General features: G+C 33.3%; 4 protein-coding genes and 1 long non-coding RNA gene across 7 annotated transcripts; 1 reads left to right on the forward strand and 4 right to left on the reverse strand.

Moving 5' to 3' along the window:
* Positions 1-2,164: 2,164 nt before the first annotated feature.
* Positions 2,165-8,059, reverse strand: LOC25493756 (U3 small nucleolar ribonucleoprotein protein MPP10). Of its 2 annotated transcripts, none has more exons than XM_013602346.3 (13): positions 7,288-8,058; positions 7,034-7,116; positions 5,521-5,623; positions 5,232-5,342; positions 4,987-5,124; positions 4,352-4,420; positions 4,212-4,253; positions 4,017-4,085; positions 3,778-3,849; positions 3,629-3,682; positions 3,403-3,544; positions 3,131-3,208; positions 2,165-2,604 (listed from the first exon to the last, which is right to left on the reverse strand). In XM_013602346.3, exons 1-13 carry the CDS (start codon positions 7,960-7,962, stop codon positions 2,600-2,602), a joined length of 1,641 nt encoding a protein of 546 aa, XP_013457800.1. In that variant the 5' UTR covers positions 7,963-8,058; the 3' UTR covers positions 2,165-2,599. The 2 variants fall into 2 exon arrangements, with proteins under 2 accessions (XP_013457800.1, XP_013457796.1); XM_013602342.3 differs by having other exon boundaries at positions 2,228-2,604; positions 5,232-5,339; positions 7,288-8,059.
* Positions 8,060-10,330: 2,271 nt separating this feature from the next.
* Positions 10,331-14,289, reverse strand: LOC25493757 (uncharacterized). Of its 2 annotated transcripts, none has more exons than XM_013602347.3 (8): positions 12,412-14,289; positions 12,156-12,189; positions 11,847-12,065; positions 11,313-11,402; positions 11,129-11,194; positions 10,945-11,036; positions 10,804-10,851; positions 10,331-10,627 (listed from the first exon to the last, which is right to left on the reverse strand). In XM_013602347.3, the coding sequence occupies exons 1-8, from the start codon at positions 12,795-12,797 to the stop codon at positions 10,510-10,512; spliced, it is 1,053 nt and encodes a 350-aa protein (XP_013457801.1). In that variant the 5' UTR covers positions 12,798-14,289; the 3' UTR covers positions 10,331-10,509. The 2 variants fall into 2 exon arrangements, 1 of the variants encoding a protein (XP_013457801.1); XR_003011724.2 differs by having other exon boundaries at positions 10,535-10,627; positions 11,129-11,207.
* A 298-nt stretch (positions 14,290-14,587) lies between these two features.
* Positions 14,588-18,709, reverse strand: LOC25493758 (uncharacterized). Its single transcript, XM_013602348.3, has 6 exons — positions 18,246-18,709; positions 18,052-18,165; positions 16,928-17,008; positions 16,175-16,347; positions 15,870-15,966; positions 14,588-15,055 (listed from the first exon to the last, which is right to left on the reverse strand). Exons 1-6 carry the CDS (start codon positions 18,465-18,467, stop codon positions 14,942-14,944), a joined length of 801 nt encoding a protein of 266 aa, XP_013457802.1. The 5' UTR covers positions 18,468-18,709; the 3' UTR covers positions 14,588-14,941.
* Positions 18,710-23,389: 4,680 nt separating this feature from the next.
* On the forward strand, positions 23,390-26,766 carry LOC25493759 (triose phosphate/phosphate translocator, non-green plastid, chloroplastic). The gene is made up of 8 exons (XM_013602349.3): positions 23,390-24,082; positions 24,172-24,324; positions 25,002-25,087; positions 25,195-25,279; positions 25,547-25,666; positions 25,867-25,935; positions 26,098-26,227; positions 26,316-26,766. The coding sequence occupies exons 1-8, from the start codon at positions 23,645-23,647 to the stop codon at positions 26,384-26,386; spliced, it is 1,152 nt and encodes a 383-aa protein (XP_013457803.1). The 5' UTR covers positions 23,390-23,644; the 3' UTR covers positions 26,387-26,766.
* Positions 25,269-26,320, reverse strand: LOC120580312 (uncharacterized). Its single transcript, XR_005646030.1, has 2 exons — positions 26,129-26,320; positions 25,269-25,661 (listed from the first exon to the last, which is right to left on the reverse strand). It is a non-coding gene; the product is annotated as an uncharacterized lncRNA (long non-coding RNA).
* Positions 26,767-27,225: the final 459 nt, after the last annotated feature.

Consider the following 27,225-nt stretch of genomic DNA (forward strand, 5'->3'; position numbering starts at 1 on the left):
GTTTATCCTATACTTTTATGATCTAACTATCTAAGCACTTGCGTAACAGTGTGGTGATTGAAAGAGCTTATGATATAAAAGCATAAACGTTTATGTAGCGGTTATGTGAAATTTTTCTTTGAACAACTTATGCATAAACACTTACGCAATATGAAATGTGGAATGTTGCTGAGTGGTGAGTTGATTGCTGTTGGTTGGAAGTTTGCCTATCAGAAAACTGTGCCTTCTGATTTGTTATTTGCTCTTTCAGAGTGGTTGCTATATTTGTCCAATTATTCATGGTTTATGTTATATTAATTATTCCTTGGGTTTTTGTTGGTTACTTGATTCAATGTTTGTATTTCATGTGAATTTGTTTTATTGTCAAATAGCTGGTATAGAGTAGAAGAATTTGAACAAATTGCTATTGTTCTAAGATGTGATATTAATAAGTGCTGTTAAATAGCTGGTATAACAGTGCTATACCACTGGAACTAAGTAAAATTTGAACAAACCAATAGTTTCAATGATCTGCAATTGACAAAATTGTTTATTGTATTATTTGTAAATTTTTGTTTTTGATGAGATTGTGAGTTTTTACTAAATTAGTGTGATGTTTATGAGAATAGAAACACTATTTAGCACCGAAAGTTGATCAAGTTGAGTATGAAAAGAGGGTTTTTGTTTTTGATGAGATTGTTGATGATTTTTTTAGTAAATTATTAGATGTTTATGAGAATAGCAACATTATTTAGTAAAGAACAGGGTTGTTTAATTTTGAATGTAGCTTAGCTCTCCACCACAGTTACATGCCTTCTTGCCAATTATAATTACTGGTGCTCGTTTAGTAATAACAAGGCGGGACAAATTTAAGTGTTCAGTTTGCTTTCTTGATCCAAGGAATTAATATATTTTTTTAAATATATCAAAATCTGTTATTTATTCCTAATTATTAAATTCTTTTCAGGAATGCTTTAAAGTTTGCACTTGAATCTACATGTAGTACTTGGAAATGAGTTTTTGAAGTTCCTGCTTATACGTTTATTCTCATTTTGCTCTGCAATTAAACAATATTTTAGATTAAATGTCCTATTTTCATATTTGTATAATCGTCCCCTTCAAAAAAAAAAAAAAAAATTTGTATAATCGTTAAAGTTTTGGGAATAATATTCTTCAATCAGCATGTTTAGTTTTATTTTAAAAGTATATAATATTGATTAAAAACATCAATAGTCTGATTAGGAATTATCTACAACATAAAAATGAAATAATCAAAATAACAAATATTATAAAAAAAGAAAATATACAGAACTAACGTTTGATCATTTGTGTAACAGTGTGGTGCTTGAAAGAGCTTATAATACAATTTCTGTCGAAAAAAAAGAGAAAGAGCTTATAATACAAAGTATAAACGTTTATGCAAGAGGTTATGTGAAATTTTTCTTTGAACTTATGCATAAACACTTCTCAATAAACTTATTTAAGTTGTTTTTTAAATGCTCTCTCAATATGAAATGTGGAATATTACTCAATGATAAGTTGATTGTTGTTGGTGGATAGACAGCGTACCTAAATTCAAAGGTGGAATAAATTTAAATGTTTAGTTTGCTTTTTTAATTCCAATTGATACTTTTTTTTAATAAATTTCAATTGATACAAAAAATTAATATTTTTAAATAAATCAAATTCAGTTAATTTTTCCTAATTTATTAAATTCTTTTCAGGTGAATTCTTTGTAGTTTCACTTGTACATGTGGAAGTGAGTTTTCTAGGTCCCTTTTTCTATATTTTTATATTTTGTATAATCGTTGAAGTCTTAATATTAGAGGGGGTCAATAATTAAGTCGATAGGAATTTTGCTGTTCTGAATCAAAGCTATCTATAATATTAAGATTAAATGTGCCATTTTTGTATTTGTACAATCGTTAAAGTATAATTTACATCGCATTGCTTAATTGATGATGCTTATTCCTTAATGAAATGATTTGTTGTTGTAAAAAAAAGTACAAGGAAATTGAGCATAGCTCAAAGTAGACAACAGTTGATAAAAATGTAAACCATATGAGTACAGCAGAGGGGAGAGAAAGCTCAGTTTATTTCATTTGAGTAATATTAAATATTAAATTATTAATATGATAATATATAATAAATAATAAAAAAATCAGTAAGCAGCAAAAGAAAAACATTTCCTCAATTCTCGTATTTAAAATTGGTTTGGAGATCTTGACCAAAAAAAAAAATGGTTTGGAGATATAGAAGTTCAACCATCTTTGATGAATAATACACAACATACAAGCTGTGAATAATTAAAGAATACAAAATTGCGGAGTAAATACCACAGCTGATATGAAGTTTGTAACCTTGGGCGGCAGTAAATATAAATAAATAGCGAATTTCCTACCAACCATTATTTTGATACTAACTATAAATTATAGGAACGGAAACAGCCAACCATACAGAGCATTCAAACAGCTCTCATGAACAGCATCGCTAATATAACATGGTTGACTCCAAAAAAAAAAACCTCCCCTTCTATTTTACTTTTTTCGGCCACAGAATACCCGCTAAATTTGTTAGCTATGCAGCTTGTGTAAGCACTCCTGTGAATATGACATGGGGCTTAGCCTGCAAACATCCATGGAGATTCAAGGTGAGAAGTTGCATATAATATTTTGGAAACATTATTTAGACTATACCAGGCTAGACTCATTCAACAGTTGGTAACCACAGCATATCTAAAGATAGGATGAGACAACAAGGTTAAAATCTATATCCTGGTACAGCCGGTCTAACAAACATCTTTTCCATTAGGATCACTTGGGAAGTAATCGAGACTGCTGTATGCCTACCAAATGCTATATATCCTGCTGGATTTGGTGGGAGCTATGAAGGAAGAAAAAAAAATCTCCACTCAGACAAACCTAGCAAACATGATCCTCCGCCCTTTGTTTTAAAAGGCAACACAAGTCAAGTTTATGCAACAGAGAAACTGCATTTAAGAATTCAGAATACAACAGCAATTGAAACAGCAGTTGTTTAATATTCTTCACAAAATGTGGTTGATAGTAAAAAATAAACATGTGAGACAAATTCAACAGCAGATGTGAGGTTAATGCAGCATTACTCATATAAGGGTATATAAAGAAATTACCATCAACTTGGCAAGAAATTGCATTGTCTGCCTTCTTTTCCAACCTTGCCTTCTTTTCCAACTTGTTTACTGCCTCAGCTGTAACCATAAAAGTTTCTTTATTATTAAGGGAAAGTGAATGAAGAGATCTTGCGTGTGTGGTAGCTTTCCTCGTATATGTAACATAAATATGTTATGCAACTTGCATTAAGAGATGTATGGAAGTATTGAAGACCGCATAATCAACATGTCTAGATATCGGGCAGATACTTTCTTTGCCTAACCAACCATACCTTTAAATTTTCTTTTCTTATTAGCTCTCCTCCTTTTCCTTTCTGCCTGTGTAAGTTCTGCTTCTTCCTTAACATCACCCTTCCCATCAAAGACCTCCTCAGGAGCCAGCATAGCAGCATCTGAAACAGCCACAGGAGCAATCTACCCATGGAAAATATAATGCATTGTAAGCAACTAATAAGTGGAAGTAGAAACAAAAATTCGAGAAAAAATAGAGCTTTTTACTTCTTCCATTGCCAGAGCAGGTACATTTGTTTGAAAGGACATGTCCTCTATAACCTGTCAAATTCAATTCAAGGCAAATAAGAAGCCGGGAAAATTTAAACATTGACAATATTGTCAATTAAGAGAAAATAGGGATGTTGATGTCTTACAGGTTTTGGAGCAAAGTTGAAATGAGAAAGGGCATCCAGCTTCAGACAGATTTTCTTAAACAGCGTGCTTGCCTGATCCCAAAAAGACACAAGATTCAGGGTATAAAGAAATTTCGAAAAGGATAAGCCACACAACCGGACCAGTACTGCAAGTGCATAAGAAATGAAACACACCCGGAAGATAAAGATATTAAATAGTAATAGAAGTAGAAATGAAGTAAAGCAGTCAAGTGTCGAACCTCATTTTTTAGTTCATCTTTGAATGACAATGGAGCAGAAGTGGGGTCAGTCTTCTGAACATACTCTTGCTGTCAAATAAAATAAAAACATCTGAGAAAAATCACATAAAAATAACAAAATGTATCATGTACGTCAAGAAGGAACTGGAGTCCAATACAATTTCCAGTGTTGAAACACAGTCGAGAAATACGAACCTCGTAGAGATCTGCAAGACCCTGCCCGCTTTTATTATCATCCTGCATTACATGGCAATAATTTGCACAAGTTAATTACATAAAATGGAGCTAGGAAGTTGAACATCAAAGTCTATTTATTTCAGTTGAACAAGGCTTACCAATTGTTTAACTTCCCGAGGCGCTTTCGATGGCAACTTAGGAGCCCTTTGAACATCGTTAAAAAGCCCCTGAAAGAAACACGGGTGTAACTAAGAAACAACAAATAGTGTGTTCTTTGATTGTGCATATGTGCACAAGTCTCTTGCATTACTTGGTAGTAACTCCATAATTACATAAACACGCTGATAGGTATGCTGTTGTTCGTTAATCAGTTAGCTAGTTAATTAGGTTGGGTTATGTAAAAGAAATAAACAAGGCATGCTGCTTATAAACAGAAAGGAGGGATTAGCAAATGAACATCTTGTTCATAGAGTGATTTAAGGCCTTTTGGCTTTTGGATGTAGGCAGACCCTCAAAGAGCTGTTATTGTTCTCTTCTGGTATCAGAGCTCTTTTGAACACAGAAATTGTTGCAAGCCCAACAAGAATGAGGGATCTACTACTTATTCTTGATGAAAGAGATTAGAGATTGAAGGGTAAGATACTTGTGGGTAGCTGATAAAAGGTTGACAAATATTTCAACGCAGAAGGTAAGATACATGATGTCATCCATATGTAGCTCCCACCCTTGTTTAAATAACACTGTGCATTATGGTGGAAGCCCAAGCCATGTCAGCACAGGATAAATAATTTACCTCAACAATCTTTTTCTGGATCATCTCCTCAATTGAAGCTGTAACCTCCTCGGTGATTACAGGTGTAGGTCTCACATTATGCTCAAAATCAAGATCAACTTCAAATGCACTATTTATGGGTCTCTTTGAAGCAGTTACCTGTTATAAAATCAATAACAAAAAAATTTAACAACTGATTAACACAAAGGTCCTGTATACGCAACGTATAACAAAATAGGTACAAAAATGGTGAAATCTGATATTACCTCACCCTGCATAGTCCAAGTTTTTGGCTCTATATTAGCTTTCTCCATCAGCACTATCTTTGATTGAATTTTTTCCCGCTGCTTTTCATAGGTAGAAGCAGTCCTTTTCTTCTACATACATAAGTGAAAAATAGAATATGAAAATATAGTTAAAAAAAAAAAAAAAACAATGGCAATCATGTATAGTTTAATAATCCCCTCAAAAAAAAAAAAAAGTATAGTTTAATAAAAAATATTACTCACAATCATATATATAAACACAGACACGCGCGCACAGAGAGAGATTTACCTGTTTGGTGGATTCCATGTCATCTTCATCACCAGAAACTTCAAGCAATTGATCTTTTCTTTTTGAGCCCTTTTCATTTTTACCTCCAAAGAAGTCTTCATACCTGAAAGCAGCAAATGAAAAAATGAACCCACATACAGATACAAAGAAAAACATCTAAATTAGTAACAAATTTCAAGTATTTATATAATAGGTTTTGCTAGAAGCCACCCATGAAGGTGTCTTTTAGCAATCCACACCTCAAGGTGTGATTATCCACTTTTTAGTTATAACTTGCTAAAGGACACCTTCATAAAAATTAGTTGGTGTCTTTTAGCAAATGCCTATAGGATAACTTGCTAAACGACACCTTCATAAAAGGTGTCTTCTAGCAAAACCCTTATACAATTAAGCAGTGGCACCCAGCCAATTTCATAACTTACTGCTGGAGTCGACATTTACAGGAATAATACTAAAGTAAATATATCACAACACACAACCCAGAGAATGAATAAATAATTAAATAGTAGTTAAGTAAATATTGTTAAGCTTAAAGAAAATGGAAAGACCAGTCAGTTAAATACAGTACTCAAGAAGAAACTATAAAAGGAATCCAAAACTAGAGGAAAAATACTACCAATGATAATAATATATACTATTACAAGCTCTTTTGATTCTAAAAGCTTAAACATTAAAACAAATGTCATGCAGTTCGCCTACTTGTGTTCCTTCAGTTTCCTCAAGCTGCAATTGAGACTAATTACAATAATAACAACAGAAGTCCTTCACCAGAGTGGTACCAGCTGCGTCAATCATATTGGGTTTTCTAAAAAACTAGGTCTTCAACAATATCATTTATATCCCAGTCCTGTTTAACAATTTCGCTAGTTTTTCTTGGTATTCCTCTACTTTTATCAATTACACTATCTTTAGTTTAGTTTATCAACAATTTATAATTGGACTTCAATTAATCTTTCTCTCAATCGACAAAATTTACCATGACTCTACCATCTTTTCCTCAACAAGTGTACTGTTATTATTTTTCTTGGCCATCTTGCTGTCACTTCATGACAAACTAAACATGTGCAGTGTCGGTAGTGTGGGGGTGATCAGCTTGCTACACCAGTAAACACCACAGCGTGACATATTGGCATAGCAAGTATTAAACATTTAAATCACAATTTCAAATGTATTACCATATGCGTATACCTCTTATTTCAAATGTATTAATTTACCATATGCATATACCTCCCGTTTCATACTTTAAAGTCCCAATTTCATATGTATCACAATATGCATAAACATTAAAAGCTTTGATATCCTTGTTCATGCATAACCACAAGAGTGCTTATCCGAGAATAAGACATTACAGGTAGTTAAACTGGAGTGATGTAGGTTAAAAGCTTTTATTGGACCATTTCTTTGACACACAAGTGAAACTATAGATTTAGCTATAAAAGCAAGCAAATATTAACTTGCAAGCTTGAAATTAATTAAGATTCAAACACTTTTGTGGAGGGAGATAAACAAATACCTAACATTTCCCATATCCTCTGCCTCTTCATCTTCTTCATCATCGTCGTCATCATCCTCATCATCCATCTCAAACTCACCAGCCTACGTAAATATAACAAACGTGTATCAGAAACCAATATAACATTATTGAACTAAAAACTTAACAAGCACTAAACCTACTCGATAAATGTAACGTAATACTAATAAAAGAAAAAAGAAAAAACAAACAATGCCCAATAACAACCAAGCCAGGCAAAGATCAATCTATTTCACCTTCTCGAGTTCATCATCTTCTTCACTGTCTTCATCAGCTTCATCCCTCTCCTCGCCTTTCTCGTAATTATCTTCCTCCTTCTCTAAATATTCAGTCAATTCATCTATTTTCAAAAATTTATCCTCAATTCCACCACCTTTAACTTTCTCTTTTTCATCCTCCTCATCGTCTTCATCCTCACTTCCTTCTTCATCTTCGTCATCTTCTTCTTCGAAATCGTCTTCACCTTCACTTCCTCCTTTTGCCTTCTTCTTTTCAACACCTTCAAAATCATCATCATCATCATCCAATTCCTCATCAAAATCATCGCTTTCTTCTTCTTCTAACTCCACTCGCTTCTTTTTCTCCAACTTCTTCCCAACATCCAAAGGAACCTTGAACTGTGCAATCTCTTCCGGATTTTTAACAAACTGATTCAACCGGCGGCGAAGAGTGGACAAAAGTGGCTGGGATTGAAGATCAATTTGATGCCAAATCTGCTCAGCATCGTAACCATCAACGAGAAGCTCATCCAATGGTGATTTTGGGGAGAAGGGTCTGAGGGTAGTGAATAGATACTGTGATGCAGAACGAGCGGTTTCAGAAACCGATGGGTTTGGTGCGAGCAATGAAGGTGGATCGATTTGTTGCAGACGGCGTAGGGCTTCTACGCCGGCGTCGTTTGTGTTGGCCATGAATGGAGGTTGCTCTGTTCTTTTTGGTGGTGAATGGGTTTTAGGGTTTTAGTGTCCAGAGAGTTTTGTAAAGATTTATTAAACTGTGCGTTTTGAGGGGGCGTACAGAGCTTTTTTATTTTTGACAAAAATAATTAATAAAATAAATGCTTCTAAAATATTTTAGTTTTTACATAAGCTAATTTGAAATAGTGCTCTGAGACCAGCTTCTTTGTTTTTTTTTTTTTTTTTTATCGAAGTAAAGTTAACTATTATCGTTAATCAAATAATTTTCAATACATGAAAGATAAGAATAAAAAATACGATGATTAATTCAAGAACAGACTGCCCTAGTTAAAGTATGAACAACCATGTTCGTTTGTTTCCTAACCAACTTCACTTTAAAGTTGGAATAATACTAGAAACAATAGCATAGAATTCCGAATCACCATGGTCCGAAGACGATAGAGCTTGCATTAGAGTAGCTGAGTCGAACTCGAAGACAAACCGGTCTCATTTGTTCACATCAGCAAAGTGAATGGCATCGAGTAAAGGTTGTTGTCTCCCCCTCCAACACTGTCATATTTGTCCGCTGCCATTTCGTTTGACCCCGAATAAATTGTCCACGGGAGTCTCTAACACAAAACGCAAAAGATGTAAGATGGTTATGCTCATAGAACGCGGCATCCACGTTGAACTTCAACCACGTCTCGTGCGGTCTCTCCCAAACTAAGTTGTTGTCTTGCACTCTATTATGCTAGTGTTGCATAATCGGTGGTGAGGGCTTTTTATGAATCTCTTGTCATTGTTGTCATGCATCTAGTGTTGAAGTGTGATGTGCGTCATTTTAAATGACATCATTGCGTGCAACTCAAATTTGTCAAAGAAGTAAAGTCATACTAACTTCTTTGTTAAATTAAATCTTAATATGAATATATCTGATAACCCAACTTTAAACCTTGATACAATATGTGTGAGGAGACTAGCTTCTTCGATCTCAATTGCTTGAATTGGCTTATTTTATCACATTTCAATAAATTCATAATTCCTAATGCAAATTTGTTTTATATAATCATTATTTTTTTTTTACATTTGCAAACAAAAAAATTACTTTACAAGTGATTATCTCAATAATTATTTTTTAATGATTAATTATATAAAAAGTACAGTTGACTAGTTTTTTAGTCAAAAATTTATATATTATTTATTTATTTTTTTTGAAAAAATTCATATATTTTTGGCTATTGGGAATGGTGGAATACCATTCATACTCATGTGTTTCATTCATATGTGTTTGTTAAGTATAATCATTTATACTTGTGTGTTGTGTTTGATAAGTATAAAATTGTCTTTAAAATTTATTTAATTTAGAAAATATATATAAAAAAAAAAAGAAAAAAAGTAAAAGGTATCGCTGCGCGTAACTGCAAAGACTAATGTCTTTGATGTATTGAGATCTTTTTAAGTTTATTATATAAGATCATAAATCTATTTCTAATCTCCTATGAGCCTAACCACTGGTATGTGATGGGACATACCAGTAGTTTGCCTATTGGAGGAAAACAATGCCCATGTAGCGCGGTTCCATCCTCATTGACCGTTCATACAAACCCTGAAAGTTTTCAACGAGGCCCTTATCCATGAAAGGTCAACGATGGAAAACCATGGTTGTAGAAGGAAGAAGAGGAGGAGAGGGTGGGAGAGGATGGTGTGAGAAATGGTGGGGTTTGGAAGGCTATTTATAGGGAGGGGTGGGTCAAAAACGGTTGGGGAGACCATAAATGCAGTCAAAAAACGCGTTTTACCACGTTTTTTTTTACTTGACCACTGACAAAAACGTGTGGAAATATAATCCGAAAAGCACATCTGTTTTTCAGAATATATTTTCCGGATTAATGCGATAATGGTCGTGAACGAGGGAAAAGTTGGCACTTCCTATAAGGCTAATGACATTCCGGAATGTAAAATCCGGAAAGATTCATAGCCATTAATGTGGGTTTGGACGGTTACAACAACCACTAAGACGTTTTAATTGACTGTATTAATGACCTATGACTTGTTTTAGGCTATAAATAGACTTTCATCTTCAACAAATACATTCATTCTTCAATTCACCTATTTTCTTACATTTTCTTCAAATGTTTTTTAGTTTTTTAGGGTTGTCGATGGTGTCATGGTCATTGTTGACCGTTCATAGGAACCCTGCAATTGCAATGCATTGCAGCTTGTGTGGGGTTCATATAACGGTCAACAGAGACCCTTGACATCAAAGAAAGACACAGAAAATTACATAACATCTGGGCCGGATTTCTGTTTCCGAAAATCACTAACAATCTGATCCGGATTATGTAATCTAGACCAAGGGTATTTTAGTAAATTTTGCAGGGTGTGCGAGAAACAAATATATTGTGATATACTTTATATATAATATATTCATCCAATAAGTAAATACTTATGATGAAAAAAAACCAATAAATGAATACCAACTTACAATCCCTTTTGTTTTTCTCACTAGTCACTACTACTCTTCCCTTTTTCTATAGAAACTAGCCTAATCCTAAGCCCAAGTCATCTGCCACATTGGTATGAGTCAGGAAACCGTTTTGACAACACATTGTGCTTCAGCTTCATTATTAAGATAAAGATGCCATAGCAGGGAATATGCAGTAACCCCATTGAAAAGTAACTGAAAAAACAAAACAAGCCAAAGAAGAAAGGGTAAGCAAAAATATCATGTCATTTGTTTATCAGAATCAATAAAATATCTTATAAGCACTACAAATATGTAATCAATGAAATGAGAAAGAAAAATCCTGAATAGAAAATTAAGGCAAAGAGAAAGAGAAAAAAAAATCTTCATACCATAATGGAGAATATTGGGATGACAAGTCAAGAAATGTATATGGCCACCTAATTTTCCAGAACAAGAAACTTATGTTAGACAATGTTGCATATGTAGTAGTTGAGTTAGAAGAAGAAAAAAAGAGTTATTAATATCATTACCAGATTTTAACCATAGCATGAACAATCCATTGGAAAATGACATATGTAACTGTCCACAGGCAAAAGTATCCTATTCGAAACCAAGGGAACCTCTAAAGAGGAAAAAAAATAAACAAGGGTAAGAATTCACATATGCATGGAAGTATACAATTCAATGTAATAATAATCACATATATAAACTCACCAGGCAATTTAAAGCTGTATCTCCTAGCAGGAAAACAGCATTGATTGTATGCATACTTATGGTCAGCTGCCACATAACACTGATTATTAAAACAAGCATAGAATATAACTTATCTAAGTCAAAGTTATTAAGAAAAAGACATAAAATATCCATGAGACAATAAGTAAATGATAGCAGTACTTACTAAATTTATGTTGTAATCTTTGATGGTTAGAAAAGGAACAATTATGAACCAAAATGCACAATCTGTCAGCATTACAGCACCTGCATTAATCTATTCACAAGAACCAAAAATCATTGATGTTGTATATGGCAACTGGCAAAGCTATGGGAAAAATATACAAAAACTCAGGATGAAAACAGAGGACAGTGTAATAAAAATTAAGGGCTTGGGTTTAAGAAAATATTTATTTTCCTTTCATGCTCTCAATTTTAATTACAAAATACTATCTGTTTAATCATGCCTTCAAAGTTTTGCATGCAGCATCAACACTACATATATCTGAGTATCTGGTATGTGCCAGTGTCGAACATTGACACATGCAGTTACAAATAATCACTTTTATTTTCTCAAATTATTATTGGTGTCTACGTGTTAGTGTTGCGTTCAGTGTTTGCATCGGTGCTTCATATAAGTTTTGCATTAGAAAAATAGTAAAATCAGTTTATATTTCAAGAACATAGAATTTCAACCACAGTGGATCTGTGCAATGTTTACCTGGAACATTATTTGAAACACATAACCCCAAATGCCCGCATGTTGGCGGATAATATGTTCTTGTGGAGCTTTATCATGACTAGATGGATTAGAACTTTGAGGCAGTGTACAAGCATCATCAATTCCTTGCTCAGAATATCCGTCCACATTGTTCACCTTATCGCCACTCGCTTTCTTATGATGCTGGTAACATCCATGCATGGAGAGCAAACATCCCAGCTACAACATCAATGTATAGCATAGATTACACACTACATTATACACATAAGTAACATTAATAAAAAAAAAATTACTTAAACTATATATTACCCCAAAATAGATGGTTACTGAGGTAAAAGTCCACCTGTTTCACAAAACCAAAACAAAAGATTAAAAAAAAATCAATAATCAATGATATGCTTTCAACTAATAGTCTATGTTCAAAGTTTACTATGCTTTCAATTTATGTGATTCTGTTTTTATGTTCACCACCAACAATTTAAAAGAAAACAGAACTATATTACACTGATTCAGTTCAACAGTATCCAAATTTTAATTCAAAAGATAATGAAAATTGAAAACTTACTGAGTGTAATAATAAAAAATGCTTCCTCCATCTGTAGTAACAGTGAGTATGAGAAGCACCATAAGCACAATAAATGCAAAAATTCTAAAAGCCAACAACCATGCCGGGTGAATTCCCTTTAGGCTAGGCTTCCAAGTTTCATCCTCGTACAAAATTGATGATGATGATGTTTCTTTTTGGATTTCCATGTCATCATTTCTTGTTGGCTTCCATGATAAAAGTAAAACCTCGTACTTGCATATAAGAAATGATGAAAAGATGGTTGAAAGTATGATTAATATGACACAAACCAAAACCTTCCAATTCAACCAGTAACTTTGGATGGTTGTATCAGAAGTCATGATGGGATGCCAAGTTCCTCTGGAATAGGCTATCACAAAGTTCATTGTGTTACTTCTGATTATTCTTCAGATTGTTGAAGAAAAATGAACAAATATAAAGATAATATTGAAACTTTGACAAGAGGGTCTAATATTCAAATTCAAATCCACTGTTCCATAATACTAAGATTAAGAACCAAGGAATGAAGGAAAGCACATTGCAAGGACAAGACTATAAAGTAACTGTAGAATCGTATAAATGAACCACTAGAATAAGGGAGAATCAATGGACCATTCTATGCAATCAAAAGTGAGTCATAATGGGAAAGTGCACATGGGTTTCTTATGCATTTCAGAAACAGGAACAGAACAGGTGCAAATATTTTGGGGCCAGGAAGTTCTAAAAAGTTGAATTACTTAACCTTTTTGACCACATTAATTAATTAATGTTTACGATTAGTTTATTTAAACTTATCTATCAACGTAAGCCGTAGTGAGATTGTTTTCTAGAGCTTATGGAAACATTGTATAGCTTATATGAAAGCGGTTTGACTATTTCTTATCTTTTATTACAGAATCAGCCAGCTTATACATAAACTCTTATATAATAGACGCTTATGTTATAAGCGCTTAATTAAATTGCTTATCCAAATAAGAACTTAATAATCAGATAATGTTGAGATTCTATTCTAAACTTTGGATAGATTTTTGCACAGAAAGACACAACCGACAATATTTGTTCTTTGTTAATGGGTCTATGCAGAAGGAAAAGATGCATCTATAAGTCCTGTTAAGCAAAGAAAAGGTTTAAAGTTGCAAAGGATAAAGCAACATAGGTAGTGGAGGTGAGAGAGAGGAGAAGAAAATGCTTTTGCTAATTTGCTTTGAATATAGAAAACAAATATTAAAATTTAAAAAAGTTATAGGAAAGAAAAAGATGGTGTGCGTGGAGCATAAGCTTCTTGTGTTGCTTTTCTTGTTATCCAACCAAAATCTTAGTGTGGTCTTAAGCTTAAACTCTAAATCCCATGCAAATATTAAATTAGTCCCAACTTCCCAACACAAAAGACATGCATGTTTTTGTGAACTTTTCTTGGGTTAATACTATTATTGTATTTTTTTAAAAACGACAGAGAGAAAGACAGAGGAAAAGGACTAGATAGGGAACAATTGTATTTGGGTTTTGTATTGGAATGCTTGGAGTGAAGATGCTTCATGTATTCCAAGAAATAAGAATCGTTTTGTTTCATTGCATGAGTCATGACTTGATGATAAAGAAAATAAAGTGTTAACTAACAGAGAAAAGGATGGCAGGGCCAAAAGAAAAAGAGAATAAAATAAATGGATTATCTCGATTTCCCTATGCTCTTTTCTCTTGCCTATCTTTCTATGAAATATTTGAATAATATGAATTGAGTTTTCTTTTCCTCGGAGATACATAGGTAATGACATTGTCGGACAGTAAATGTAAATACATATCTTAGTTGAGATTGAAACTTCAATTTGCCATGTTATGGAAGACTATAACAGTGGTTGAATTGGAGTCTTTACACAGATAAAATAACACACATTCTAAATTCATGCTTGCTTAGAGTCCTAATTGCTTGAGGTTTGAATGTGAGTCATTTCCAACTACTTCAAACATTTCTAGTTTTTTTTCTTCTAATAAGTGTACTTTTGTTCTTGCAGTAACATAATTTTAAATGAACAAATTCTTTAGAGTTGATATTAAAAGTAAGACGAACATAACGTGGGCAATTATAGTTTTAACACAACAGCAATGACCGTACCTTAACAGTGCTAAACTGCTAATGTTCAAATGCTATTTGCTTAAAGTTTGGTTGACACACTTGGACTCATTAAAAATGGCTACAACTGTGTGCGCAAGTTAAACCAACATCCACTTCCTCTACATGGTTGTTCCCAGTTATAAACACCATCAATTGATTCACTTTTCTATTTCTCCCTCTTTTGTGTACGCAGAGGTTGGAAACAGAACAAAATTTCAACTGTCTATAATCTATACTAGTATGTATAAATATTGAATTCTTTCTTGAGTTTTTCACACTTCAGTTCAACAAAACACATGTGTATCCAGAAAATTTATTCTCATAATGGTTTTGGCCAGTGAGAACGATAATCCTTCCTTTCCCATACTCCATATGCTAATAAATGGACACAACCTCTGAAGGCGATGCTGCAGTTCAATCTCAAATGGTATTGCAGTCATCATCTCCAAGCAGAGCGAGAGAAAATGGGGCAATGATCGCATTAAATGAAGGTGAACCTACTTTATCAACATGGATCATCTCATATTCACCTTCCTGCAATATGATACAAGGTTCTGGTTTAATGTCAAATATGATGGAAACACAATTGGAAAGCCTTCAAACCAATCTTTGAATAAAACGATCAAAATGCAATCATTGGACATCTTAATGACTACAATTTTACACCAGTTTCTACTCATAAAGAGATAGGGAAGGGTGTTGCGGGGTTAAAACCATGATATTAACACATTTTATGACAATGCTAAAATTATTCATGAATCCATGGAAAATAGGGTGCAATCAATCACGTCAAAGCATGTAAAACATGGGCTTAAACAAATCTTTCACTTTTGCTTTTCTTTTTTATAATATGGTATGTTGATTACGTAAATTGATAGTTGTTTGTTTGGTTTGTCATAACAGAAGCATTTTACATGCTTAACCTTATGTCATATAGTTTATTTCCAAATGAGATCTTCAACGGGTTTTCACAGATCAAAGCTTCTGCAGAAATCCAGATGGGCTATGTTGACATTTTAGAATACAATTTATTTGATCAAAGCAAATTAAACAATATTCTTAAGCGAACATATAAACAAAGAGAAGGGTGAAATCTGGTGTTTTTATCCTTCTCTGTGATTATATTACTATCTAACTGTCTAATTGCATAATGCCCATACCATCCAAATCTCTTATCCATCTATGTGATAGAAAGGTAATTTTATTACTAATAACTAAATACAACCTACAATATTATAAGGGTATTACCATGAATCTAGACACTCAAAACAATTCTTATTATGTGGGGGGAGGGGGCGGGGTAAACTATAGCCAAGAAAAAAACAAAGGAAAAAGAAAACATTCTTACCATTCTACCATTTGGTGTGCTTAATGGGCATGCAGAGGAGTACTCAAAACTAGTTCTGGGAAGAAGTACTGGCTGTTCACCAACAACTCCAATCCCCCTGTCATATAGAAAATCAAGTACACAAGTTATGTTGAACTTGAATTTCCAGAGGTTTAAAACAGGTCTTTATTTACAAAGCTGGATCAGGTACATAAATCAAAGCTATTGTGTTTGACATTAACTAAGTGCCCTGAAGATTTAAAAGGGAAAATGGAAAACACCTTCGAAGCATAACACCATAAAATAGTAAAGAATAAATAACTCACCGTACATTTTCTGATCTCCCGTTGGCATCGGTTATGATCCAGTGCCTTCTAAGAAGTTGAACGGTGTCATCTGAGTTATTGGTAATTCTTATTCTATATGCAAAAAAGTATAGCCCCTTCGAAGGCTGACTTCTTCCCTCTATATATACACTCCTGACTTGAACCCTGACTCCCTAGATAAGATGAAATTAAATGTCAGAAGTTGATTTTTTTTTCATGTATAAGTTTGTGGTGGATAATTCGGGTGAAATACAGGTTCCTTTTTTTTCTGAAGATCTTTATTGGAAATAAAATCCATTTTCATTACAGATCACAACAAACCAAATTAGAAGATGAACCTTTTCTACTAGAGAAGAAAAGGAAATTGAACATTTTGTTAGAGGCAATTCTGAAACCTAGGGAGTATATATCTGAGACAAATACTCAAGCCACGGAGTCTAATGATATTCAACATTCCATTTCTAAAGACATGGTATTTTTTATAGGCAAATGTTAGTGTATTAGTTGCTATGTTAATTTTCTCTCCTTCATCAGAATTTGAACCTTTATCCTTTAACTCTTTCAACTCCTTTAACCCTTAGCTCAAACTAGTTGAGCTATTAAGCTACTCATTCTACTGATGCAATCAACTTTAAACAACGGTTTGAAAAAGAGAATTTACATTCTAGGTTAATTGTATTTCTCGTGATATAGCTTAAATCAACGAAAGAACTATCTATAAGATAATACACTAAGTGAAAGAAGTGATCATACCAGTGTTGTAGCATCACTGGAACATTTTAAAAAAGAGTGTGGAGCAATTCTTTTTAGCTCATCACGATAACTAGCTGCATCCTAGAAAAAAGAGGGAAGAGTGTCATCAACATGTAAAATCATACGTCAAAATACAAAAATGGAGATATAGATCTTGTGGAATTCTGAAAGACTATAGATGTGTGTTCTTGAGTGCAACATGTAATGACTAAGTTGAAGATTGCAAGAAACAGTGTTTATTGAATTTTGAAACATAGGATCACATAGGCTGATACGCAATACCATACTCCAATAAATTTGAACTTAGTGCAAATATGTCATCTGCCCTGTCTAACTTATTGAGAAGAGAGTGAGTAAAAGCTATAGATTGGTGTTGTGAAATGATGTAGTTAGTGACAATTGCAATGTGCAACTTTCACATCAATTTGAATACTGTGGGACAGGAAGCCCTCAAAGCCGCTTTAAGCAGTGTGGCCAAACACGAGAAAGCGTGTTCAGATAACCAACATGCTTTTATACTATTTGTGTTTGACACTTTTGGCTTCCTAGAACCAAAGGTTGTGGATCTTCTACAAAGAGTTCAAATGGTCATGCATAACAATGTTGCATCTCCTAGGTTGGTTTTGCCATCCATAAAGGGTTAGTGGCACGGTTTGTTGTCCGCTTGTCTTCCATTCCCGTGTAACTTTGATACTCTTCCTATCTTAATTTTTTAATAGATAAATATAAAACCTAATTTGAATACTTGGTGCATCAATAAAAGAAACAACTTTTGCATCGATTACTTTAAGAATTGTGTGTGGGCTTTCACTATCCTCTAACAATTAGCTCTTAAGTGTACAAAAAATACAAGGAACATGCTACACTCTACGCTTTATAATCTATTGTTAGGTGAGTTTCTCACTAACATGTTTCTTTTTTTGTCAAGTAGCATGGTAGCTATAATTTCACCTGGAATAAGTGGATAATACAGGGGTTTGAACTCCGGCACTTGCATATTGTAATGCATTATCCATACCAACTGAATTATGCTCATGTGACTTTTCACTCACATGTTACTTGGAATGTATCATTATCATTGAATTTTATTAAATAATAAATAAAGAAAAGAAAATAATAGACACCTGGAATCTCTCATCAGCAATTGCTTCCTTAATTAGCCTCCTTAAACGCAAAACAGGTTCCTCTTCTTCAAATAACTTAAGTGAATCTCGAATTCTAGCAGCTTCCTTGTAATCCTATAACAAACAATGCCCAGTTCTTATCTTCCATTCCAATTTGAGATTCTACAATTGATAAAGAAAAAGACAATACTAACCTCGGATTTAGCAGCTACTTCCATTTGTTGTTTCAAAAGAGCATATGTTTGAGTCCGAGATAGAAATGAGGTTGAACTTGGAGCAGTATCTTTATCCGAATTATTACCACATGCCACCACCATGTTATTGCTATTGCCACCCCTTCTCTTCACTCTCGCTTCTTGACTCATCAACCGCAAACCCGCCAAACTCTTCGTACTGCTTAATGATAACGATTGCATTCTGCTATGCTTCTTTGAATTTCAATTTCTGATTATTATATTCCTTATCGTCCGTCCACACTCGCGGGTATGGTTTGGTTTGAGTGGTTAATGGTTATTATGATGATGAAATCCTAAGTTACTAATTGGCCCATAGGCTTAGTACTTGTCTTGAGGGTATTCGCGGTAATTTTCAGGATACTGGAACTTCTCTACTTGTTTGCGATGTAGTATGATGATACTTGGATTACCTTAGCTTTCTATGGAAACTAAAACATGTACGTGTCATGTACAGCAACATACGATAAGATACTTTTTGCCCGAGCCAGGATCCTCTCCATTGAGATTTTTTTTTTTCCTACCCTACTTTTGAAAATAATTGTCCAATCTGCCCTGCATTCAAAATTATTATACAATTTACCCTACTTTCATTTTCCCCTTACATGGCTCCATCTGAGATGGCACCATCATCTTTCAGGATGACTCCATCTCAGATGGCACCATCTTATTAGCTTTTTTCATTTTATTTTTTCGATTTTCATTTTTGTTTTGACTTAATAATTTATACTTCCTTCATCATGGCTCCATCTCAGTTGGCATCATCTTACAAGGTTTTTTTTTTTTTTGGCTAAAAATTTATTATATAAATAATTAATAGAAAAAAAATAAAAAATAACATAATAATATAGATTCATAAATATTACAAAAAGAAAATACAACGAAAGTACCATTGGCGTGCAAGATTATGATTAGGGCAATTTTTGCGATAATGACCCTCCCTTCGACACACTCCACATTTTCTTGGAACTTTTCAACTTCATCCATTTCGGTCGTAATGCAAGTAGTGGATGGACGACCCTTTTTCGGTCTTCACGTAGACAAATTCAGGCAAAGCTGGGGTGTTTACATGTGTTTTTTGTAAACAATAGGACTTGTTTTTATTATTACAAGCAGGATAAAATCAGAAATCCTAGGACATGTTGCGCAATCTTTTTTCAGAAAATACATGAATGTTCGTTCGTCGATCCAGTCGCATTACGACCCAAATGGATGAAGTTGAAAAGGTTATAAGTAAATGTGAAGTGTGTCGAGGGGAGGGTCATTATCGCAAAAATTACTCTAATCTTAATCTTGCACGCCAATAGTACTTTTTTTTTTTTTTAATATTTATCAATCTATATTATGTTATTTTATATTTTTTCTATTAATTAGTTATGTAATAAATTCTTAGCCAAAAAACATGAAAAAATAATAATAAAAAAATATAGTAAGATGGTGCCAACTGAGATGGAGTCATGATGAAAGAGGTATAAATTATTAAGCCAAAAAATATATGAAAATAAAAAAAATAAAAAGATGAAAAAAGCTAGTAGGATGGTGCCATCTCAAATGGAGCCATGTAAGGGGAAAATGAAAAGTAGGATAGATTGGATAATAATTTTGAATGTAGGGTAGATAGGACAATTATTTTCAAAAGTTGGGCACTAGAAAAAAAAATTCCTCCATTGAGTTGAAAATAATTCTTGTGTGGACATAAGAATTCAGAAATTTTATTTAGTCACACGTAAAAAAAAAAAATATACATCTTACAATTATTTGAAAATTATTATTCTCTTCTACTGTTTTCTTTTTATGAGTGCGAGTGATCAAATGGAGTGTTCACATTTTTGTGTACATCCAAGAATTGATCATGAGTTAAGAGATCATCTCCATTACTCGTCTTTATTTATAAAAATAGATGGAGAATGTCATTTAAAAAATCATTTTGCTGTGGAATTGGTTTCTGTGAGTTGTACTCCAAAACCATTAGATGTACTTAATGGTTTTCTTTGATCCAGCAGGGTGCAATTGAAAACAGAACCGCCGGAAATCAGTACTCTATAAAGGTACGACGAGCTTCGCCGATGAAATTGGAAACAGAACCGCCGGAAAACAGAATCGCTGGAGAAATTGAAAACAGAACCGCCGGAAAACAAGGTGCAATTGGAGAATCGCTAGAGAAATTGGAAAACAGGGTGCAATTGGAAACAGAACCGCTGGAAAACAGAATTGCTCGAGAAATCCGTGCAACCTCGTCGGTGAAATCACGTCGCAATCACGTCGTCATGAACCTGGCCGGATAAATCACGTCGGAGCGGCGAACAAGGGTGAGAATCACGTCAGCGTCGGAGCTACGATGAGCTTCTGTGTGTGTTCGATCAGATTGTGAGAGTGCGATCAAATCTGATGATTATGAAGTATTTATGCATGTGCATAAGAAAATGACTTATGCATAATAACTTTGCCCACAAGGGTGAGCTAACTTTAAAAACATGTCCTAAGTTCAGATTATTGGTTGCAACTCACCTACATGGATTATTTAATTCAATCGCTAAATTTTAAAAAACAAAATCAAAGAAATTAAAAAGTAAAAAGGTTCAACATCCATAGGATTTTCAGATGGACAGAAATCTAACAAATTAATTTGGTTACTAAATATAAATTGACCTACCAGAATTCAAAGATTTATACCACAAAAGAAATATTGTGTAGATATTTTTTTTATTGAATTTAATACCATTTATAAAGATTAAAATGTATGTAGATGCAAAGGAAGCCCGGATACATCTTGTTGAACAAAGAACCAAAATTTCATTTGTTTAGTACATGGTTGAGATTTTCGTATTTGTTTACATTTAAAGAATGGTTATTAAAGAATGAAATCGATAGCCAAAAAGGAGGTCCAGTAGGGGACCTCTTAAATTTTTTTTTTTGAAGGAACCTCTTAAATATATTTAAAAATGGTATGTTATCATATTTGACGGAAATTATATAACTTTTTAGGCTTGTCAAAAAAAAAAAAAAAAACTTTTTAGGACAGATACAAGCGATCCTAGTTTTTTAGTGAGAGAAACTTCAACTTTTTATCAAGTTTTCTTTCTCTTTCATTAATAAAGAGTGAACGACTTTAGATCATTTTTTGACATAAAATCACTCATCTGCATTTTTGTTCCTTTTTTCAATATAAATAAGTGATTTGCACACATAAAAAAATTTAGTGCGACATTGTGTTGTTCATCATCTTGTGCGGCGTTGTTTGATTTCGCGTATTGTTGCGGTGCTCATTTGGTTCATATTGAAAGCATGCGTATTAATGTGAATTAGATTTTATCAATGATTTGTACGTCAACGTTGCAGATTCGGAAGCATGCGTATTAAGATGATTTAGATTTTATCATATTATTTGTCAGCATTTTGTTGTTGTATGTTATTAACTTGGATGTTGTGAGTTTGTTCGCAGATTAACCATTTACATTTTTAGCGATGTTGAGTATGTTATTGTATCTGATGTATTCTATCAATTTGAATGAATGAATATCGTTTTATTTTTGAGGAAAAAAAAAACTTTTTCGGACGAAAGCCCTCTCTGTCCTAAAAAAAATTCATAATTTCTTAATATTATATGACTTTTTCTTAATTATATGAAATCTATTTTTTTTTAGGAATTAATATCATAAGAAATGTACTTATAACTAGTTTAAATAATAAATATAATATAATAATAAGTGGAAATCATGATTCACTTAAAGAGTAGTATTTTATAATTGAAACATACTTTATTTTTATAAAATAATTACATTAATATGTGAAATAATTCCCAAAAATATATTTTAACTTTTTGTGCAAATAAGTTTTTTATCCCTTTCCCTCAAAAAAAAAAATCATCCCTTATTTATCCTATTTGAATACATATTTTTTGACAAAGATATATCTCTATTAACCAATTATACCATTCCCAAAAATTAATTTTTACACATAATATTATATAAAAAATAGTCTAATAAACTTACAAATAATTATTCTCCATTGTCAAAAAAATAATAATTATTCTCCGTGAGCTTAGCTCAGTTGGTAGGAAAATTGTATAATAGATGTAGGAGTTGGTGTTGAAACCTTGAACATCAATTTATTCACCTTATAAAGGTGAACTTCTAGTAACTGGACTACTTGACCAAAAAAATATTTACAAATATTTAATGAATTAGCAATTTAAAAAAAAAATAGTACTTGGTAAGACTTTACTTCATTTTTGACATAACTATCAATTATGATCAAAAATATCTAACATGTCTTAGGAATGATTTGGTGGGAAGGATAATTGTAGCTGTAACGGAAAAATGTCCATATTGATGTACTTGCAATGAGTACAAAATTAGAAATTAGGGTTTAGTCTATTCAGGTGATGTCTTGAGAATGCTCTTAAGAGGGGTATTTATAGCTCATTGTGAGCTTGTAATTCGGTGACTTCAGCCCCAAGCAGCTTGGGCCTTAAGTCACTCTAGATCATTCTAAATGTTTCTAAAAGCTTGTTAAGACGGTGCGCTTAGGGGGACACACATAGGGCTTCAGGAGCTCTTCGAGAAGGCGCATGGGCCCTTTTGGAGGGCATATGTGCCCTTAAAGGTAAATTGACGGTCCAATTGGTGACACCCATTCTAAATCTTTTTGTTTTGAATTGACACACTCAAGTTGTCATACACGGTGCGAGGAAAGGATGCATACAAATTGACTTGCTAATTGTAGGCTCTATGCAAATTTCCTTAATTTTTTTTTATCGTGGAGTCTCCTCCTAACGAGCATTTGAGCATTTATACGAAGCTTCTCTATCGAGAAGTATTTGGCTAATTTTTTAGTTTTTGTCTTCTTTCATTTGGGCTCATTTGTTAAAATAAAAAAAATAAAAAAGGAATTTTGATAGAGAGAATCTATAAAAAGAAAAGAATACCAAAAAAAACAAAGAGGAATAGAATAAGCAAGCAACATCAAAATAAAACATGTCTCATAAAAAGTACCCCAACTACTACAAGTATTTTAAGTGGAACAATTTTGACCCGTTTGTCCTAATTCCTAAAAGACAAGGACGTGATCCTCTTTTTTTAAAGGAACAAAATCAAAGATCCAGTATAGAGGCATGGCTGCAATTGCCACCAATAGCAAATAATAGAATATGCGACAAATCATAGTCTAGATTCATGCTCTTTTGTTTTTTTCTGTTTCACCTTCTCTCATTATTTATTCATTCAATTCAAACGCATTCATTCATTCAATTGTTTTTCTCTCCCACATTCACGCTCCATCATCGTGGAGTAACTAAAACAGAGAAATAAACATTCTTAATAACTCCGAAAACGCATTCATCATCTTTTCCGATCTCCAAAATGCAGGCTACACTTTTACCTCTCTCCCCTTCTTTCTCTCTCTACAAATCTCGCTCCTCTCTCTCCTCTTCTCCTTCTCTCTCTACCTCTTCTTTCTCATCATGGACACCTCTCGTTTCTTCTCATTCTTCTTCAAAATTAATCTCTCTAACACCCCTTCATTCCTCTACCCGCTTCCAAACCAAAGCAACCACCACCATCGACGCCGCCGACTCCTCCGACAGCAGTAGTCCTCTATTCAAAGCTCTAGAGCTTGGAGTTCTTTTTTGCCTCTGGTTCTCCTTTAACATCTACTTTAACATCTACAACAAACAGGTCTTGAAGGTTTACCATTTACCAGTAACTCTCACTGCTTTTCAATTTGCTATTGGCACACTCCTTGTAGCATTCATGTGGGGTCTTAATCTTTATAAAAGGCCAAAACTCACTTCTTCACAGGTACTTATTTTAATCCTTGTTATATTTTTACTGTTCTATTTGTTCTGTTTTGTAATATTAATGGTTCTGTTATTTCTCTGATTTTGCAGCTTTTAGCAATATTTCCTTTGGCTTTGGTACATACATTAGGGAATCTTTTCACTAACATGAGTCTTGGAAAGGTTGCTGTCTCTTTTACTCATACTGTTAAATCAATGGAGCCTTTCTTTTCTGTCCTTCTGTCTTCTACGTTCCTTGGAGAGGTAAGGTCACCAGATTATGCTACTGTTATGAAATTTTAAATTTAACTTTGATGTTGATTTATGCCTAATGCGATACCGGGATTCATAGTTAAACGTTGTTATTGCTCGATAAATGAACGCGACAAAATGTAAATAATGTATTTTAGTTCGACTGTCATGTGCATTGTGCGGATTATGTGATATTTTTGTCTTTATACTGAAAGTAGAACTCAAAATTGAAAAAACAAATGATTTATTTTAGCATTAATAGACACGGTGGAACCAAAGGAAATGTACAAACCAAACTGTCTCATTTTATTCTTTATATAGTTGGAGCTGTTTTTGTCCTTGTCTACGTTTTCACTATTGTTTCTTTTTGATAAATCCGAGGAACAGACAAATGCTTGTTAATTAATGAGTATATTTCTCACTTAATAGTTAGTTCTATGTGGTTACTTGTGTCCATGAGGTGAGAGCTTAGCGATAAGAGTTTCACCTTGTAACTTTGAAGGACGAAGTTCAAGTCCTCTCCAGAAAGTTCATAAAATGATCATTAGTTCTGCTTCAATTAATCAAAATATATTATGTATGCTAAGCTTGTAATTTTGAAGGAAAAATAAATCATGGTGCTGCTTCAACATTCAATACATTGTGAATTGATATTTGCAATTTTAATTCCTTACTTAACTTTGTTACAGATGCCTACAGCATGGGTGGTTGCTTCCCTTGTGCCAATTGCTGGTGGAGTGGCGCTGGCGTCTGCTACAGAGGTCTCTTTCAATTGGTGAGTCTCCTTCTATGGGAAGATAAGAATAGAAATGCTATTATCAAAAGAACTATTTGGTCATTTGAATTCTAATATGTGTTTTTTTTCCCTGCAATATTGAATAGGGTTGGATTTTTGAGTGCTATGGCTTCCAATTTGACGAATCAATCTCGTAATGTTCTTAGCAAAAAACTCATGGTTAACAAGGAGGTAATAATACGATATTATGATTGATGAACTTGGTTAAGAGTATCACATAATGTGTTATGAAACTCTTGTCCAAAATTTAATCATGCGATGTTTGATATTGTGAAAAATCACAAACAAATACCACTGCTTATCGCAGTTGTGATATGATTGCAGAGAAATAAAAAATTGACATCGTAGGAGCATACCATTTTTTTAGAACCTTGCACTTATGTTTCATTTCATATTCTTATACACAATATTAAATAACAATAATTTTTTTCTTCTCAGGAATCCATGGACAACATAACCCTCTTCTCAGTAATAACAGTCATGTCATTCTTCCTATCAGTACCTATAGCCCTCTTCATGGAGGGTGTTAAATTTACCCCTGCTTACCTGCAATCTACAGTAAGAACTTCTTTGTTGAAAATGATTGGTACTGCTGTTAGCATTCTCAAATCAAAATACATTACTCTTTCCGTAACAAAATTAAGCAAAAAAGTACATACATGGATCAAATCCATGTAATTTTTTATTTATAGTTTTGTTACTGAGTGAGTATTTTGATGATGCTACTAATATATGATTGATGTCATTTTTATTCACAGGGATTAGATGTTCAACAAGTGTACATTAGATCTCTTCTTGCTGCGCTTTGTTACCATGCGTATCAGCAAGTGAGTTTTCATCTTCTATGCACATTATATTTTCCCCTTTTATTCAAGAGTGTTACAATTTCCACTTCTTTTTGTGAAAAAATAAATCAAGACTTCATTAGTTATAATTCACTGAAAACAAAATAAAATTATTTAGTATGAAATGGTTTATCATATGTGCAGGTTTCTTATATGATATTGGAGAGAGTATCACCTGTTACTCATTCTGTAGCAAACTGTCTGAAGCGTGTGATAGTTATAGTGAGCTCTGTCATATTTTTCCAAACACCTGTCTCACCAATTAACGCATTAGGTACTAAAATAAAATTGCTTCCTTCTTTTTAACCATATATATCTCTTGTTGAAACTGAAAATTTTATGTGCTTATTAATTCTCTGCAGGAACTGGTATAGCTCTTTCTGGTGTTTTCCTATATTCCAGGGCGAAGAGAATTAAGCCAAAGACAGATTAATTTTCACAATTTTGGTAGCAGCAGCATAACAAACACACCAACTTGTTACAAAAATTTTCTTTATAGGTTAGATGGGGATTCATGGATACTTTTCTTGATATCCCTTTTGTGTGGATATCCTTTTTTATATGTCTCTTGAGTCTGAGTGGTGGTGCCTAATGGTTCTACTCAATGAATAATTTATCTTTTTATTTTTATTTTTTTATTATATGTCACAGTTTTTTTTGTTAAGAAATGTACACAACATTAGTTGATAAATGTTGGCCAAGTTTTACCACTTGAAATGTGTAACTAGTGGTTTGATGTAATCTAGTATATAAAGTGACTGAAAGATTTTAATATGTAGCAAATGGAAAATCAGACACCAGATTTGTTTAGAATGAAATAGTTTTCAAATCTTAAATTGAAAATCAATCCAATACGGTACGTACTGATCCAAATAAATCTTATAGATCGTTTTCAGAACTTTTTATCTAACTTTAATCCTTACTCCTTTTTTTCTCATACTTTAATCCTTCATTGCATGCTTTCAGAATTGGCCTCCACCATTGCTGTCATTTTCTAATGACATGGCAAACAGATATTCACATCATCAGCACTTACTAGTGGGATAAGTTGAATGATCATTTATTTTTTGCCGTCCAAGTCATCTTTTAACCCCAATTAGGACCAACAACCCAAGCGTTTCGTGGAAATGTAGAATAAAGTGGGTGACTAAAGTTCACTCCTATCAGGAATCAAATGCCTCTGCACATGTCATAGTAATAGAGTTAGTCATTACCCAAGTTATTTAGAACGTACTTCCTCCGTCTCAATTATAAGCAACATTTCAGCTTATC

This window comes from Medicago truncatula, chromosome 4, assembly GCF_003473485.1.
Source record: "Medicago truncatula cultivar Jemalong A17 chromosome 4, MtrunA17r5.0-ANR, whole genome shotgun sequence".
In the NCBI taxonomy this organism is placed as follows: domain Eukaryota; kingdom Viridiplantae; phylum Streptophyta; class Magnoliopsida; order Fabales; family Fabaceae; genus Medicago; species Medicago truncatula.